Below are 18,062 nucleotides of genomic sequence, written 5' to 3'. Positions count from 1 at the left end.
TTCTCATTTGTGTAATAAAAAAAAATAATAATTTAAGTCAAACACATATAAGTGAAATAATTTTTTTAATACTCATATTTATGTATAGTATTAGTTTTTAAGTTTTATGTATCCCCATAAAACTATACTACATAGATTTTAAAAAAAAATTAAAATGTCATCAAATAGTGAATATCGAGTTATTTGGATTGTGGAACACAACCTAAAAATAACCAATCGCCAAAAATAGTAGGTGCGCCTCCCTACCCCTGAAAATCATACACCCTAGATAACGTACACGTTATAGAATGTATTACTCAAAACATTTCTATCGATCATTCCTAAGTCACGGCAAGGTAAATTATAAACAATTCCATATAAAGATAAGAATTTATATTTTAAAATTATTCAGAGTTCAGACAACAATCAATCCCCATAATGCATCGTGAATTGTGATGTCATTTTTCTAATTTTTCAGTTTTAAAATGCATTTATAACTTTCAAGTTCAAACGCGTTGAGTGGTTAAATGTTTTGCAAAAAAGTTTCAAAACTTTTTCCAAAGCTTACCATGCTAAACATTTATATGTGTATATAAAATATAATGCAGTTAAATAACAACCAAGGTCGCCAAATATGAAACTACAAGGCTCTTAGAAAAGTTTCTATATACTGTGTAGGTTTTCTAATTATTACATCAAGAAATTTTAATTAATATAATATATTTATATATATATATAATATTATATAAATGCACGATAAACATTTTAAAAGTCAGTGATAGCTTTGGACGCAGTATGAACAATACTGGCATGCAGACGGAAATATGTGTATTAGGAATTGGGTCTTTAGGTTACGAACTGGAGTCTTTCTTTTCAATTACGTCATCAGTACGCATTTTGGACGAAATTTACTATTGTTCATTTACTATAATTATTATATTAATATGCTGATTATTGATGATATTGTTATGTTGTTGCAGTCGAGATGATGGACTATGACGGAAGCGAATATTCTATACTGTTCGGTATCCGTCAGGTACCGTGTGATGAATAACTCGAGCAAAAGTTTCTTCAGATGGATTATTTCAGAAATATTCTGCTGCTGGAAACAACAGAACGAACTTTCCGAAAACTTGGGTAAGACCTGTCGTGGCAACACATTCTAAGGAAATTAGGCAAAAACTCTTAATGACCGTGAAATAATATACACTTTTAAACATAATTTCGAACATAGCTTTGACCCACATTCCTAAATGCCGTGCGATCATAGTGGTTATTTAATATTTCGCATGTGTTTGGCGAGTTGAACGATCGATTGGTGGCGAGTCCATTCCCAAGGTCACCCACTGTCTCCCCTCTTTGAAGGTCACTATATTTTTCATTTTACGATTTATTCAACTTAACCCTACGAACATGTGATCGATCACCTTTTTGAATAATTGAATAAGAATCAAACATTATAACTATAAATAACCATAAAAAAAATATATCAATTTCAATCACTTTTATAATTGTAATCGGATAATCACATTTTTCGTCCTTCTCACAATTATCGGATACATCATATACGAGTACGTACATACAGAGAGTTATAGATATATTTTATATATACATTACATTGTTATGTTTAGAGTAAAACCTGGGAATCGGTCTGTTACATTGAAAGGAAAGGAAAACAGTGAGAAACCATAAAACTGCCACGAACCAAATTATGAAGGCGACAAAACTGTGTGTGTGTGTGTGTGTGTGTGTGTGTGTGTGTGTGTGTGTGTGTGTGTGTGTGTGTGTGTGTTTGTTTGTGTATGCGCGCGCGTGTGTCTGTGTCTGTGTCTGTCTGTGTCTGTCTGTGTGTGTCTGTGTGTGTCTATGTGTGTGTCTGTGTGAATGTACATCGTCTTAATCAATATACGAGTATTTTTTAGGGTTATGCACACATTACCATTTTTCTTCTTGTCCAACAAGGGTATAAATGTCATTGACCTTGTTTACCTCCAGTACCGTAACGTATAAAATGGTTGTAAACTTATAAATAATGATAAACAAATAATCGAGGACATACCATACAACAACAATACGCACATCCAATAGCCGTAACGATTAAACGTTGAATGACCGTTATCCATAAAAATAAAAATCAATGCAGACGCATACGTTTTTCAATAAAGGATCGAGATAGACATAGATAATTTCCGTCTCTAAATTATACTTAATCAAATTTATCAATTATTTTCAAAAATTATTCGTAATTATTTATAACAATTTACCAGTCAAAATTAAAGTTGTAGCTTTTTCATTTTGATATCATACAAGTAAACAAATTAATTATTACAAAATCACACAAATCAATTCAGTTTGGCAATGACAATAATGAATTACTTAGGATTTATTATTTTTATATATCTATATAACTATTATACGTTTTGTATAATTTATTTTAAGACAAAAGCTGTTTATAATTATTAAAAATGTTATTATTTTATAAAGTGGTTTGTAAACATCAATTGGCAGTAAAATATGTTGCATCTACTGCAAAATAATTCAAGTTTCTCCTCATTATTTTTTATAATAATTATTTATAAAACAATCAAATAGTTTGAATAAACTAAAAAGGAAACGAGGAAAGAATATGCAGGTACCTATTTTTTTCGTATAACACTTTTTAAACTTTCAAACTACAAAATATCAAACCCTCTGTGGCTTTAGTCGTTTTATTATATTATATAGATATAATTTTTAATTACTCAGCAATCTTCTATAAATGATGGAATCTTGAATAAAAACTATGGAATTTAAATAAACAAAACAAAACTTTAAATAATAAATCACTATTCGAGTAATGCGAACGAAATGAAAACTATGTCAATATACTTAGGTAGGTACATAGACATATGGTATGGATATACAATATACATATATAAATATAAGAATCACAGTCCATTTTCTTAAATTGGCAAATATTTGTGATTATACGTAATAAATAATTATCAATAAGTTTCATCACCTTGTCACTTAAAACAATATGTCAAAGTACTACATAAATATATACATTTTCCGCATATATATATATTGTAACAATGAATATAAAAACGTAATCTCACTTGCTTCAATTCATGTAAAAAATATGTTATAGTGTGGAAAGAATAAAATCTGAATCATGAAATTTTATTTTGTCTACAGGTTCTATAAAAACGGTTTGTTTCATTATTTATTTCTATCAAAGGAGATGGTCATCCCCGAGCGTGCAGCTCACAATTCTCTGGTACTGACAGTCGATGACGACTTCCCCTCTTCTCACAAACTGTTATTTTATTGTTTTACCTGATAGTAACTCTATTATTCCGATATCGACATTGTTTTCTTCCTTACCGTATACGACATGTTGTTGATTAGTGATTACCAATATATTACAGATACTACTATTGTTATTATAACTTTAATATTATACACTATATATATTATAAATATGACATGTATTGTGTATCATACATTTACGTACTGCAGTTAATATTATATTAGACGTACCAACATGTTTGTATTCGTATGTATGTTTCCGGTGTCAACTATATAGCCGTGAGTTACACGGAGATAACGCACTCAAACACAGCAGACGTACTGGAACTGCAACCACTTACACTGCGGAACTACGTGAACTCGCTGGAGCCGTACAATCCGGAAGTGCACGGCTGGAGAGACACCACGCCACCCGTTATGCGATCTGTCAAGCACAGCGAGCGGGCTACGCAGTTGGTGACAGCCATCCGTATGTCAGGACTACAGGACATCGAAATTCTAGGCGTGCCCGATGGACACAGCTAACGACGGTCAGTATACTATATATTAATATTTTAATTATGCCTACATTATTTTTACTATTATTGTGGCTATAAAATTCGTCCTTAATTATGTAACCTATCGATGTGAATTTGTGATTGAATTCAAAAAACTACTTAGGTCTATGAAAAATCAATATTAGTAGGAGTTATGGTGAAACGGTTGCTATTATAAGTGTTTTAGTACTTGTATATAAATATAAACATGGAAAGAAGTTTGATTATCCTCCACTAATCACTTTACATCATTACAAGATATTCAGAAAATTCAGTGATCAGCTTTTATATAAACCTTAACAAAAGTTATCATAGGAGAGAAATACTTTAACATTATTATTTAGTATATGGGTAGGAACAGGGCCGGATTTAAGAGAAGACTGAGTGAACTGCAGTCCAATAGCCCCTACAAACCTAACCTAACCGGGGCCCCCACAATTGTATGATATTAAAATTATGATACAGGAAAAATATTTTATTTATATTTACATATATATATATATATATATATATAATTAAATAATATTGAACTTTATTTGAACATTAAAAAATTTTAATGTTACTGACTAATAATAGATGTATAAAATATTATAATATAAGGAAGTAAAAGATTGTTTTCCTAATGTTAAAATAGTTTTTCGAATTTCTTTTGTTTTTATGATAACAAACAGCAGTAGTAAAAAATCATTCTCTAATTTAAAGCACATAAAAAATAGATTGCGTACTTCTATTGACACAGACAAGCTCAATCAACTAGCGATAATGAACTCTGAGTCTGATATTTTAAGAAAACTTGATTTTCAAAACGTTATTGATAATTTTTTACAAATTATATTAAAAAAAGTTCCAGGCATTTAATTTTAATTACTTGACATTATTATTTTTATTATTCTTTATTGAATTACTTACATTAATATTATGAATTATGATGATATTATTTATACTCGATTTGATTGTTTTTATAATTATTTATTAGTAATAAGTATAATTAATTGTTACTAGGTACTACTAAATATGATAATAAATGTTATTTAATAAGTCAAAAAATATATTTCCTTGTTTATGTATAAGAGGTCCCACAATGCATTCCGCCCAGGGGCCACCACAGACCTTAATCCGCTATTGGGTAGGAAAATAAAACAAAAAATTAAAATAAGAGTACTCAGCTAGTACAACAATAATAACCATGTATTGTTATAATTATATTAAATCACGATCTCATGAAATACGATAAATATTAAAATATAAATGTACCGTGTACCTATAGTTATTGAACGGCTTATTTTGATATTTAAATATCTGTAGATAAGATAGAAGAATTATATGGATTGAATATAAAATGGTTAAAATCAACAGAACAATAAAAAATAATACATATGCATAGGTGTAGGCATACGTATTTAATAAAGTAAGAAAAATTTTTGGAAATGGACAGTGAAAAAATTTAAAGAAAAAGAAGACTTAAAAATAGGTAATTAAAAAGGATATAAAAATGTTCATGGACTATTTTAAAAATAGCAACATTCGAAGGTCAAGTAAAAAAATTAAATTTGTTTTATTAAATATCTTTCATTTTGTAAGACTTTTATTAAAAAGTGTGTAATTGAAATGATTATTATTAATCAATTCTATAATAACATTTCTTTATATGAAGTCATATAATATATGTTATTTAAATAATTAAATGACATTATTTGCTGCCCATCCTCCACTCCTAATAATTTAAAATACTCTAGTCTTTAACTCTAAAATTTGAGTTATTTATGATAACTCCAAAACACATTCTCAATAAATTGTGTGGTTTTATTGAAAATGGTTTTAACACTTCTAAGATTATATCACATTAATTTAATTTTGAAAGAAAAATTAAATTGGATTTATTCTTTATACGACCACGGTCAATTAAAGTATTTCTATTGAACAAATCAAATCAATTTAACATTCGTACACAGACCACAAACTATGTAAATATTAAATGAAAAGCGAAGAAAACCTTAGATTGAAATTCAAAAGTATTATTTATAAATAAAATACACTATTTTGGTTTGCATATCAACAATGTTCTTCGTTAATAAAGTTATATCTGAAATCAAAGACATATAATTAACTACAATATATAAAATAAAGCACAATAAAATTGTCCAGTTGTCGATCCTATAATGAGCACATGTTTTGCTTTACTTATAACTTATAAGTAAACAGTTATCAACACAAAATAGTGATACCTATATTATTATTTTTAACGTGACAATTATCGCGTTAAAACGTTAAAAAAAATAATTTTGTGTAGTGGAACCAATTTATCATTTTATTTAAAATTGATTTTTTTTTTTTTAATAATCACAGAGCTTTTATAATTTATATGCTATACACGTCTTATAAAATATGTTAGTATGATTTTTATATTTTTAACCATTTTTTTTTAATGAAAACTTAATCATAGTAAATTTAATTTACTAACAAAAATAAAATTTCTTTGCATTTTCCTCAATTTTTACACTTTTTAAGTGCCCACCAAAATTATAACCAAAAAATACAAATTACTAATTGTATAAAACTAAAATAATATACATTTACTATATTTGGAAAGGCCAATAAACGAAAAGTATACACTTATTATTTAAATCACCTCGATACAAAAATATAAAAATAATAACCTATTTGTCAATGTAATATTAAAACCGAAAAACAACATATCCAACAATATTTTTTAAATACAATTATTTAATATCATATATAAATACCTATATTAGGTACCTATCTATTATATTAAATAACATCAAATTACTAAATGTGTATTATATATATTTACTATACATAATATAAATATATTATCTACATCTATTTACTGTAATGCTAAAGGAAACATAAATTTAACACATATAATATTATACTTATGTATTTGAACTATGTCAATTTTGATTTCTCTAAATGCTAACAAATATACAGTACAATATTATAACACAGTATAAAAGTTTGCTATTATACATAAACAATATTATTCATTCACCCTTTCTCTTTCACCTATTCGCCCCCTTCTATATCGCTTACCAGTTTCCCCAGAGAATTATAATAATTTTGCGAGTAGCACGCTGAAAGGTAGGCATTTTATGCACATTTAACATGCAATAAAAACACATTGCAAAGTATTGAACACACACCATCAAGAGTGGTAAATCCGTTTTAGGTTAAATCATGTACACCTAAATGTATACAAAAATTGAACTTTAAAAATAAAAACAAAAATATTCATATTCAACTCAATAATATAGAGTTATTTGTCATGCTTAGTGTATTAAAATCATTCAAAAAACATGGACTAAAACATATGTAGGTATGTGGGGGGGACTCAGCATTAATTTTAAGTTAGCGCTTATATTACCTATCAGTCCGTTTGGTCGTTTCATGTTTCTATGGAAAATAAAAAATAAATCAATAGATATTACGATTTATTCCTTAAAAACTTTCAAACTAATTTCTTTGTAAGCGATTACAAGCTTACAGTCAATATATACTATGTATCCTTGATACTATACAAATTCTAGGTACAATACATAAATTTTAGAGCATGATGTATCATAGTCTTATTTGGTTTGGATTGAAATAAAATTGTATTATAAAATGTATAAGCTATTAAAGTGTTGCTTAATCTAATAAAAGTATGATGTAAAAAATGAGAATAATAAAATTATCTGTAATTTGTATTATAAATCGTATAGTCGTTTATATTAATCGTTTACAGAGGAAAAATTGTATGAAAAAAATCATACGTTTATTATATTATATTGACACCTATTGTGTTAACATTATATAACAATTTTATGACATTTTACTATTTTAGTACTTAATTAGCCAATATAGCCAATTTTAAATTATCAAAAAATGCTTCACAGACGTTTTTGTTAACCTAATCAGTATATTGCACACGTCTAATGCTTAATGATAGTTAACCAATGATTTTCTAATCATTCATTATGTCTATAATAACTTGATAGTTATCGTTTAGAATTTAAAATATAAATCTAATAAAATAATTCCAAATAATATATTTCAATTATTGATTTTAATGAACTACTTTATTCTCAAATCATAATTAAAAATTGATGTTTACCATTCAGAGAAATGTTATGTTGTAAAGATTAAATTAAGTTTTTAATAAAAAAATAAGATAAAAATTATTATTTTAATAATAATTACCTTATAAAGTAAATGAGTTCTTAATTAGAATATTATGGGCATCGTGCTTATTGCAGATAGGTAGTTGATAAATAAAATAGCTGACCTAAATTAAAATGACATAAAAATGTCAAACATCCGGTAATTTATCGTTTTTAAAATGGTAAATATAATTAAAATGACATTTTTTCAAGCGATCAGCACGTTATTTTTTGGCGTACATAATTAATTATAAAAATATTAGCAATAAAAATATTGACAATTAAAACTATTTTGTAGTTTTAATCATCTAATGACCTAAATATTTAAATTAATTTAAACAATATTTCTTTAACATATTGCCATCTTATTATAAACAAATTTATTAATTATTTTGTTCAAAACATAAATATACAATATTTTATTTATTATCACTTATTAATAAAATAAATGAATAATAATTTACTTTATAATTACATATTCAATAAATTAAATTAACATTACACTTATCATAAGATACCAGTTTATAACCTTACACAATATAATACTTGTATGTGTATAAACATAATTACTCGTATGAGACATAAATACTCTGTATTTTGTAATATATATATACTCAGTTTTCTAGTGATATAAATTATGATATGTATATTTTTAATAGCTAAATATTAATATTTAAATACTAATTAAACAAATTTACAAATATTTTTATCTTGATTGTGAAGTATCTATAAAAACTTTGGTTATTCTTGATACAAAAATATTTTTAAATTCTAACACTAAATAATTATATACCTATATATCCATTTTTTTATATTATTTATTTTGAGTAGTAAAATATATTTTTCTTTTGTATAGATACTAAATTCTAAAAAAATCCGTATTCTTTTAATGAAATTTTAAATTTAATCTTTTAATTCTAATTTGTAAATTCAATAAAAATTTGGTATAGATATAAGATATGAAGTTGCCATGTTTCTTAGAATCTCAGGTGAACACCTCACCGTAATCAAACAACAATAAAGGTACATATTAATATACCAGTAACGAATAAAAAATTATGTATCCACTAAGCCACTTATGTTCCAAAATTTCAAATTAAAAACAATATTTTGATTTTGATTTTTTGGTTGCCAAAGAATTAAAATAATTTTATTTAAAATATAAAATAAACACGAATTTTACTCTCAGTTACTTCCTTATAATTTATACATAATTAATAAACAGTGCATAAAATTACATAAAGAAAATTTTTTATGCATAACCTTGAGAAACAGTTACATAGAAGATTGCCTATTATTTAATTTTAAAAAATAGATTCTTGGCAACCAGAATTTTAGCCATATGGAAAATATGGGTAACATACTAACATACCACTAGATTACCAAAGAATTTAAGGGAGATAACTAGATAAATAAAAAAACAACATATTATAAAAAGGTAGATTGAGAGGTGAAAAAAGAAGGGTTGACTAGCGTGGTGAAAACATTCATAAAAACCTCATAAACTACTTAGTAAACCGAAACAACCCTTAAGCGCGGGAGGACTTGTGGCAAAAAGCGGCTGTCGGCGGTCGGTCATTGGCCGTTATGACGACGGCGGCAAGTACTGAAGTACGGCAACACTCAAAATTACTATCAATATAATCCCTAGGGATGGGCAATACGTATTATATAGTTTAATGGTTGTCGACGTCATCATCGACATTATAGGTATCAGGGTACAGGGTGTTTGTTGGCAACGTAATATATTATAGGTGTTACATAGGTCACAAAAGACGCACAAATATACGCTGCTGTGATGTATATTTACAAATTACAATGTAAGGACACGGGGGTAAAATATTAACCGAATATATGTATATAAATAAAACAATCAATAAGCGTAATTTCGTGTAATGGACACTGAAAACGACCACACCCTTTAGGTATATTGGCCGTGTTACTTACATTTCGAAGCAATCAAAAGGCTGTAGTACGCATACCGAAAATAAAACTCATGGACTGCACTCACCCCGACGGTCGTTGTGTGATAAGTAACTGATGTTGCCTTTTAGGTTACGTCTTCCGGATATAACGCGTATATATAATATTATAATAATTTAAAAGTTGTCTTAGAATTTGCAATATCAATATAATAAAAATGTAATAGCTGAAACGCCTGAAACACGCAGTAATGTTCCTACTACTTTCACACTCGATGGCTGTATAACCCATTGCAGACGCATTCGGATATACAATATGATTCCTACTTATAAGTAATAACACTTAATAATAACACCTATTCATTATATTTTATAATGTAGAATTATGAATTCAGAGAGTTAAGACATGTCCAAACATTTTCAACCTGAACGGTTTCTAACACGTTTTAACTCCTCAAATTTGTATGATACGAAATGAATAGATCTATATACCTAAATATTATATAGTAAGAATATATAACTATATAAATGTATTTACTATGATAAAAATTGTGATAGAATACTAAAGAGTAAACTTTTGAGCTATTCCTATTGTTTTAATAGTAATTGGTAAACACTATTATCTCGAAAAGAATCATCCCTGAACCTATTATATATTTTACACAACAATATTATCATTTAGATTGTTAATAAATGTCAAAGCTAAAAAGTATAAAGTATAAGGATTCTATTTAGACAATTGTCAATATGTTTTATAAAGACAGTTATAAATATAATATTTTTCCTTTCACTATATCGTCGAGAATCGAGATGTATTTTACACGATGCGAATATTTTGGCATGACTTTGCACCTTTATGGTTTATACAAAATATATAGTTAGTTTTTGAGCTCTGCCCCAAAAAATATTCTGGGCACTCCTATAACTATTACTACATACGATTTACATCATTATTATGGCTGTCATATCGTGTGTTTCATGTCTTATAGACCATAATATATAAGAAGTATCTAGCATTAGTAGCGTTTATCTTAGTTGTCCTTTCACGTCGAACTATTATGAATATAAACATATATTAAGCTATATACTTATTAAACAATTTGGCCAGGCATTGAGGTAATTGTTTACTGGACTCTTAAAGACGCGGATTTTTTTTATAGTCACGTTTGCCAAAAAAAAAAAAAAAAAACCATAGAATCTTGTGAGGTTAACTTGAGCACAGTTAAGTTAACGTTATAATACATTTTTTATTGTATACTTGACCACCTTATATTATGACGGCCAAAACCCGTCAATAATGTTAATAGATTTCACAATTCAAGATGTTCGCCAAATGCTAAAATATATTACTACGAATATATAACTATTAACCATCACACGTCATGTACAATTAAATCATTAACTTTCTTTAAAAGGGAGATAAATGATTCCAATAAATTTACAAAAAAAAAAAATGCAATAATCATAAGATTATAAATTATAAAATATAGATTTTAATTATTTTGAATGAAAAAAAGTGAAAAAAAAAACATAAACGTTAATGGCATCTAATGATAACGCCTTTATTTTATGTATACATTTACAATGTAATTTATAATTATAATATATCAATATATCATATAATGAATAATAACAACAATCGAAAAATGTATTGCTTTTTGACAAAATGTTCACATTGTTATTAATTTATATTACCTAATAGTAATACTTATTAAACTTTTACAAAAATTAAATTTACAAAGCAGATTGCTTTGATGTATTCAATAAAATATCACTTTCTACGACCAGCAAAATACAGGAATAGTGGCTGACTCCGATTTATATGTATAAAAATAATAAAACTTTAGACAATAAATATAAAACTGTCTCGCCGCCAATTATAGTTGTATAGTAGTCGCATCATTATAATATAATGACTTTGATATATATAGGCTCATCTACACTCTATATCGCCACCTCCGCACAGACGGGGTGTCATTTATAGAACAGAACAATGATACACATTTTATAAAACTAAGCCCATTTTTGTATACATACACATACGATAAAATATATATAATATGCATTCTATGTTATACAAATTATGAAAGTATTTATAGCTGAATAAATATTGGTTCAATTTTTTCAAAAAAATCATTTTAACTTCGCCCCACAACCCCACATAAGTTTGATTAATGCGCATAGAAAGTATGCAATTTCTTTTTTTGAAACAAGATACTGCTTAACCCGACTCTCGAATTTGTTTGCGACGCCAAAACGACCCTTCTTAAATAAAACATAATAATAACAATTGTAGGGTTACAAATAGATTTGATTCGAAACTTTTTATTGGGTTGTAGCCACGAAATGACATGGTTGTATAGATACCATGTTATATACAGTTTTATAAAAATTATTTCATGCATATTGAACATTTTTAAAAATATAGATTTATATTTCGATTCATATCCGATATTTCTGGTGACAATCAGGTTATACTCCAATGTTGTACTATACGCACCTAGATATGTTTATTCTATTTTTTTCATTATTTTTGTCATGTCCCGCTCATGCGTCACGCAGTATATTAACTCCAATATTATACTATCATAATAATAATTATTATTATGTTTAATAGAACAACGCGTGCGAGCATGTATGCCACGACAATCATCTAATTTTAAAATACTTATGATCACTTAATTCAGCGGTGCGACCTTCTCACTCACTTTTGCGTTGCACACGATTAAAACGCTACATCGCGCGCAGCAATGTATGAGAATGTGAAATAGGAAATATTTCTCAACGAGTTGATACATACAATCATAATACTGGTAAGTGGTAATATATCTATAAATCTATTATCTGACGCCTTTGTGTGTTAATATTATACAAAAATTTCCATGAAATTTTTTATAATTAGATCCCTCGCCTGCACAAGAACATATACAAATATGTATCTAAGTATCTAACCGGATTTTGAAGTTTTAAAAATTCAAATATTGACTTTACAGGCTTACAATAAAAATCAAGCTCGCTAAAAAAATGCGTATAATATTTTTTTTAGTCGTTTTCTGTCCAAAACCGTTACGCACTGCATCCGGCCACGTACCCTACACGGGCTACACGGTCATTTATTACTCAAAATGTTAAAATAACAGATTGCATAAGTGTATTACAGAATAATTTTATTTATAACATGGTACATATTATAAAAATTTATAATACCTTACGTAAAGCACGTATTGATTGTTTTATTCTATGTTGATACTCTCATAGATCATACACCATACATAAACCCTACATCCCCAACTATTTTCTGTATTTTTATTTTCTTGTATTATAAACTAATGTTAAACTATGAGGCGAGAGCCGAAAATACTCCAACGACGGATATTGTTTTCATAAATTACATTCAATAATTTCTAAAATAAAAATATTCATAAAGCGCACATTATGTCGGAAAAGAATCGTTATAAATACACCACATATAAGATCGTCCACTATTTAAACTAATAAAACTTATATAATTTCGTGGAAATAATAAACATTAATAAGACATCCGAGACTCAAGTGTATTATATACAGCATTCTAACGCCCTTCGTTTAACCATTAATTATTAAGTATTTATTTATAATTAAAATTATATTTTTAAATATTTAACTTGCTTATTTTTAAAATACATTTTTTTAGTGTTGATTATTAACATATGTATAAAATAAAAATACATGAAAAATCTGAAAAACTTTAAAAATAATATTATCTTAAAAAACGAGAAAAATAGAAAACACGGTGACCTACCATTTATACTTAGTTTACAGTTATATACCTATGTATAATGTATATAAACTATTATTTTAAATTTCCCTGTTATAACATAATTATGAAACTAATGTAACACTCTAATGAACCAAAATCTAATAAAAAGTCGCCAATAAAATGACAAATATTTTTTACACCAGTAACACAATTTAATAACTATTGCAATATAATTCTAAAAACAACTAGATACATGTCTACTAATCTAGTATCTACTATTAGTTCTAAGTTGTAAGAAAATAATATATATACTTGTATTATACACTTTGACCGTCTTTAACCAAAAATCCAATATCATCTTATATATTCAATAATTACTTATAAATATCAAATGCCTACTACAAGTCTACTATCAATAACGACCAGTCACGTCCGGTGTTTTAATTAATTACGTTTAAACTTTAAATGATCCATTTTACTCATAAAATGTTATTATACATTTAACATAGTTATAATCAAAACGCGTGGTACTCTACAAACAATGGCCCTAATGAGAGACAAAAATAAATACATAAAATTAGTTTAAAATACGTAGTCTGCAATAGAGTATGAATCATATATTCTACAGAGACAATTTTCATAACAAAAAAATACATACTTTCGTTTTGAATATGAAACCATAATACGGTGACTAACTTCATATTTTATTAACATATATACGTCATGTATAATATATACCCGTGTGTGTAATATACAAACAAGGCGATTATGACATGATCTACACGAGTGTATGACTATATTATACACAGTGAAGAAAGGGTAGTCGTATTTATGATTTCACTTCCCAAATGACCGTGGACCGTCTCTGAGCATAAAATTTACGGCTACTCGACGATTAGAGTATTATTATTACTATTGTACAGCCTCTGATTGCATAGCTAACGGTCCGCCTATGGCCGAGATAGATAAAAAGTCCGACAACACAATATATATTTATGCGTGCATAATATCATACATAGACCGTTCAAAAAGGCTTCGTATAGAAGTCGCGAGCAAAGAAAATTTAAAAGGTGTTCTGCGAGAGAAGTGGTGTTGTGGTATATACTGCTGTCGTAGGTAACGTGGATAAAAAAACGTCGCAATAGCCACTCGTACATCGTCCACGTCCAATGTATTTTATTATAATATAATATGCACCACAACACTACTGTGTATACACCTAATACCTTTATGTACATGACGAGTATAATATGTGTCTACTACATGTGTCGGTAATTGATCGCGTGATGTATATACCTAAATATTTTTATATATAACCGCATGTGTATTATATACTATCTACCGTCGTATTAATACCCAAACGTGGCGCGGTTGATGAGCTTTATGAATATTTTAACAGAGATGTATAATACACCTGCGCATAAGGTCATCGTATAGCAGTATAGGTGGATTGCCCGAGCGGGAATCTCAGAACCCCTGTCCACCGCGATATACCGTCACATATATTGTCGCACTACAGTATAATATGTTATATACTAATATACTCGACCCACTTTTTCGGCCTCAGTGTAATAGGTTTTATGCACACGTAAATAATATATACTTTTTTTTTAATTCATTAATCATTAATTTTCCTCCGTTTTTCATCTAGACCGAGAATGTAGCTATCACCGACAAACACGAGTAACACAAATCGTGACATCGAAATTTACACGGACCGCAAATATATACAGTATATAGCCTGATAAGGCGGCTGTACTAAGAAAGGGGGAGACGCCAATACTCTAAGGGGTGCCAAATTAAAAGATATATTTAAATTTGTTTTGTTACTAATTTATTAAAAAATATATTTTACTATTATATCAATCTTAAATATTTCATGACAAAAAAGTTGGATAAAAATATAAAATATCCCCAATACTACTTAATTTGTAAAAAACATCCATTACAACGATAAATTCCACATTTAATACCTGCGACTTACCTATAAGTATATGTAAATCGATAATATTGGATTATGGATATGTAAGTATGTTGCAGACTTGGAGTTCTTGTAGTTTTAAATTCTAAGCAGAGCAATGAATGTATTGATTTTATAATGATGTATGTTCTTTTTTGTTCGTGTACACGATAAGTAAATAAGTAATCGATAAAATGCTTTAATTTTCACTTTAAGAGTGATTTTAGATAGAAAAGTAGATCTAATTTATAAATTAAAAGGGTCAAAATTAAAAATTCCCAGTACTTTTTTTTATAATCGAGGAAAACAAACAAAATTTTATGAAAAGCTAGAATTTTACGCAAATCTGATATTATTAAAATAATTATTTTGTAACCAAAACTATCAAAATGTAGACAATCTTCGCTCAGAATTGATTTGATCGTATACAATGGGTTATCATTTAGGTACTTCAAATTTAAAAAAAACCATTATTAGTGATTTTCTAAACAACAAGTTCCATTTGATACTTAATATACAGCAGAACAGTTACCATTTACCTTATAAAGTTATAATCTACTAATTTGATTCAAAGAGAATAATACTATTAAATACGAAAAAGTAATTACCAATAAAATGAAGCCACTTAAATCTGTATTTTTTTAAACTTTTTAAACGCCTATCATATTAGAAAAAATTTTAAAAAGCCTTCAACTTATTAAATAGCTATTGGTTTTCCATAAAATTTAGAAATATTGTTTCATGAAAAACTTGTTGATGGCATATTTTCTAATAAGAAAAAAATTAAATACAATAGATTTATTTTTATAATATGGTTTCAATTGCCGGATTTGATATAACATAGAAGTTTAAGTGTTATATGTAAAATCTCAGCTTCCCCAGAAATGACACGAAATGTCATGTTGTACAGGTTACAAGTGCTCCAAATATATGGTTGTTCTGGGGTGCTAACGATATTATCAGCACTGCACGCACCGTACACACGGCATTTTTAGTGAATACCTACATAAATACATTAAAGATTAAAATACACATTAAACGCGCGGTTATAGAGTACTTAATACTTATAGATACATATAACAGCGGGTAAAAAAAAACTGTTTTCATTTCTTCGCGGCACCTAATAATAATATAATACAATCATGATATTATTTAGCATAATAATATATCTACCCAACTTGCGTCCCACAACGTACTTTACATATACCTATTACCTATCTACGCTGCAAGTGCGTGTTGCGCGTCGGCGGATTACGTCACTGCTGACGGATACGGACGGACCAAGTGGTCTGAATGACAATACCGAAGTTGTCTTAATTTTATCGTCCGCCATACACGTAGTGAATACATATACATATACATGCATAGTATATATATATATAACGCGAGCGAATATGCAACCGTTGTGCTGCGATCCTATACCTCGCGCGGACGTAATATTGCGAGAAAAAATGCCACCTACTTACACAATACACATACTACCTACCTATCATTAACGTCTTCGTTATTGTCCATTTGTACATCATAAATTCATACGGCATGTATAAATATATTCTATAGAAATAATAATGTAGGTATCTACTTACTTATATACACATATATATATATATATATATATATATACATATTGACACTTATTTCTAACAACGTTACATAGGTATTATACGTTTACCGTTTCTGTCTCGTCGAATTTCCGCGCATTCGCGATAGTGATCGACCAGGGATCCCGAAATCTGCACGTTTTTCCAAACGAAAAAAACGTCGAACTTGTCGTCGTAAAACAGTTCAACGACCGCACGAAACCGAATACGTACACAAAAAAGTGAAAAAACATTATTAAACAATAATAATTATTTAGGTAACTAGAAAGTATTATAAATAGGTACCTCTTAAATAGCCATATATTATAAGCTGCAATAGTACAAATGACCGAACGAAATAACGCGCCAAATGACGGCCAAGAACTCAAGACTAATGGTTTTCTTCTTATATTGTTTTAATACGTTTCCAGACACTTTTCGCAGAAACGCAAGCCGGTGATTGCGAAAAATAAATTTAATTGCTGCATTTTTTTTTTCCAGGCGTTTGCCGACACCGTCCCGTACGTCCAGACGCCGTCGTGAATCTTGTACATACGACAACACCGTACCACGAAGTGTAATATTGTTTATTGATAATAAAAAAATCGTTTTATCTGTTTTTCTGAGTGTACTTTATTGTAGAACAAAATAAATAAAAATTTAACACTTCCATGCATAAGTGGACATTTGGTTGAATTTTTAGTGGGGGCTGGGGGCTATAATAATCCAATGTAAAGTGACCTCGTACCCCCTTTCTATACACAAATATAACATACTACCTTCGATTTTTGGGGAATATATTGAAATACTTAGGAGGGTTAAGCCCCCCCCCCCATATGATGGTAAATAGGTAAATTTCTATATACGTAGCTAGTATCGGCTTGTGATGTCTCCATCT

At 28.2% G+C, this 18,062-nt stretch overlaps 1 protein-coding gene across 4 annotated transcripts in view; it reads left to right on the top strand.

Moving 5' to 3' along the window:
- Positions 1 to 17,784, top strand: part of LOC113549673 — a 28,664-nt gene extending 10,880 nt beyond the window's left edge. For 2 of the 4 annotated variants that reach the window (XM_026951077.1, XM_026951080.1), the window contains exons 2-4: positions 960 to 1,116; positions 3,548 to 3,800; positions 17,666 to 17,784. In XM_026951077.1, the coding sequence (XP_026806878.1) occupies positions 975 to 1,116; positions 3,548 to 3,795 (390 nt within the window). In that variant the 5' untranslated portion in view covers positions 960 to 974 and the 3' untranslated portion in view covers positions 3,796 to 3,800; positions 17,666 to 17,784. Of the gene's footprint in view, positions 1 to 959; positions 1,117 to 3,547; positions 3,801 to 12,502; positions 12,670 to 17,665 lie in introns of those variants that run through there. The other 2 variants (XM_026951079.1, XM_026951078.1) reach the window with 2 other exon arrangements.
- The last annotated feature ends 278 nt before the right edge of the window (positions 17,785 to 18,062 follow it).

Source organism: Rhopalosiphum maidis, chromosome 1, assembly GCF_003676215.2.
Source record: "Rhopalosiphum maidis isolate BTI-1 chromosome 1, ASM367621v3, whole genome shotgun sequence".
Taxonomy (NCBI): domain Eukaryota; kingdom Metazoa; phylum Arthropoda; class Insecta; order Hemiptera; family Aphididae; genus Rhopalosiphum; species Rhopalosiphum maidis.
This window is presented reverse-complemented; position numbering and strand designations above follow the sequence as displayed.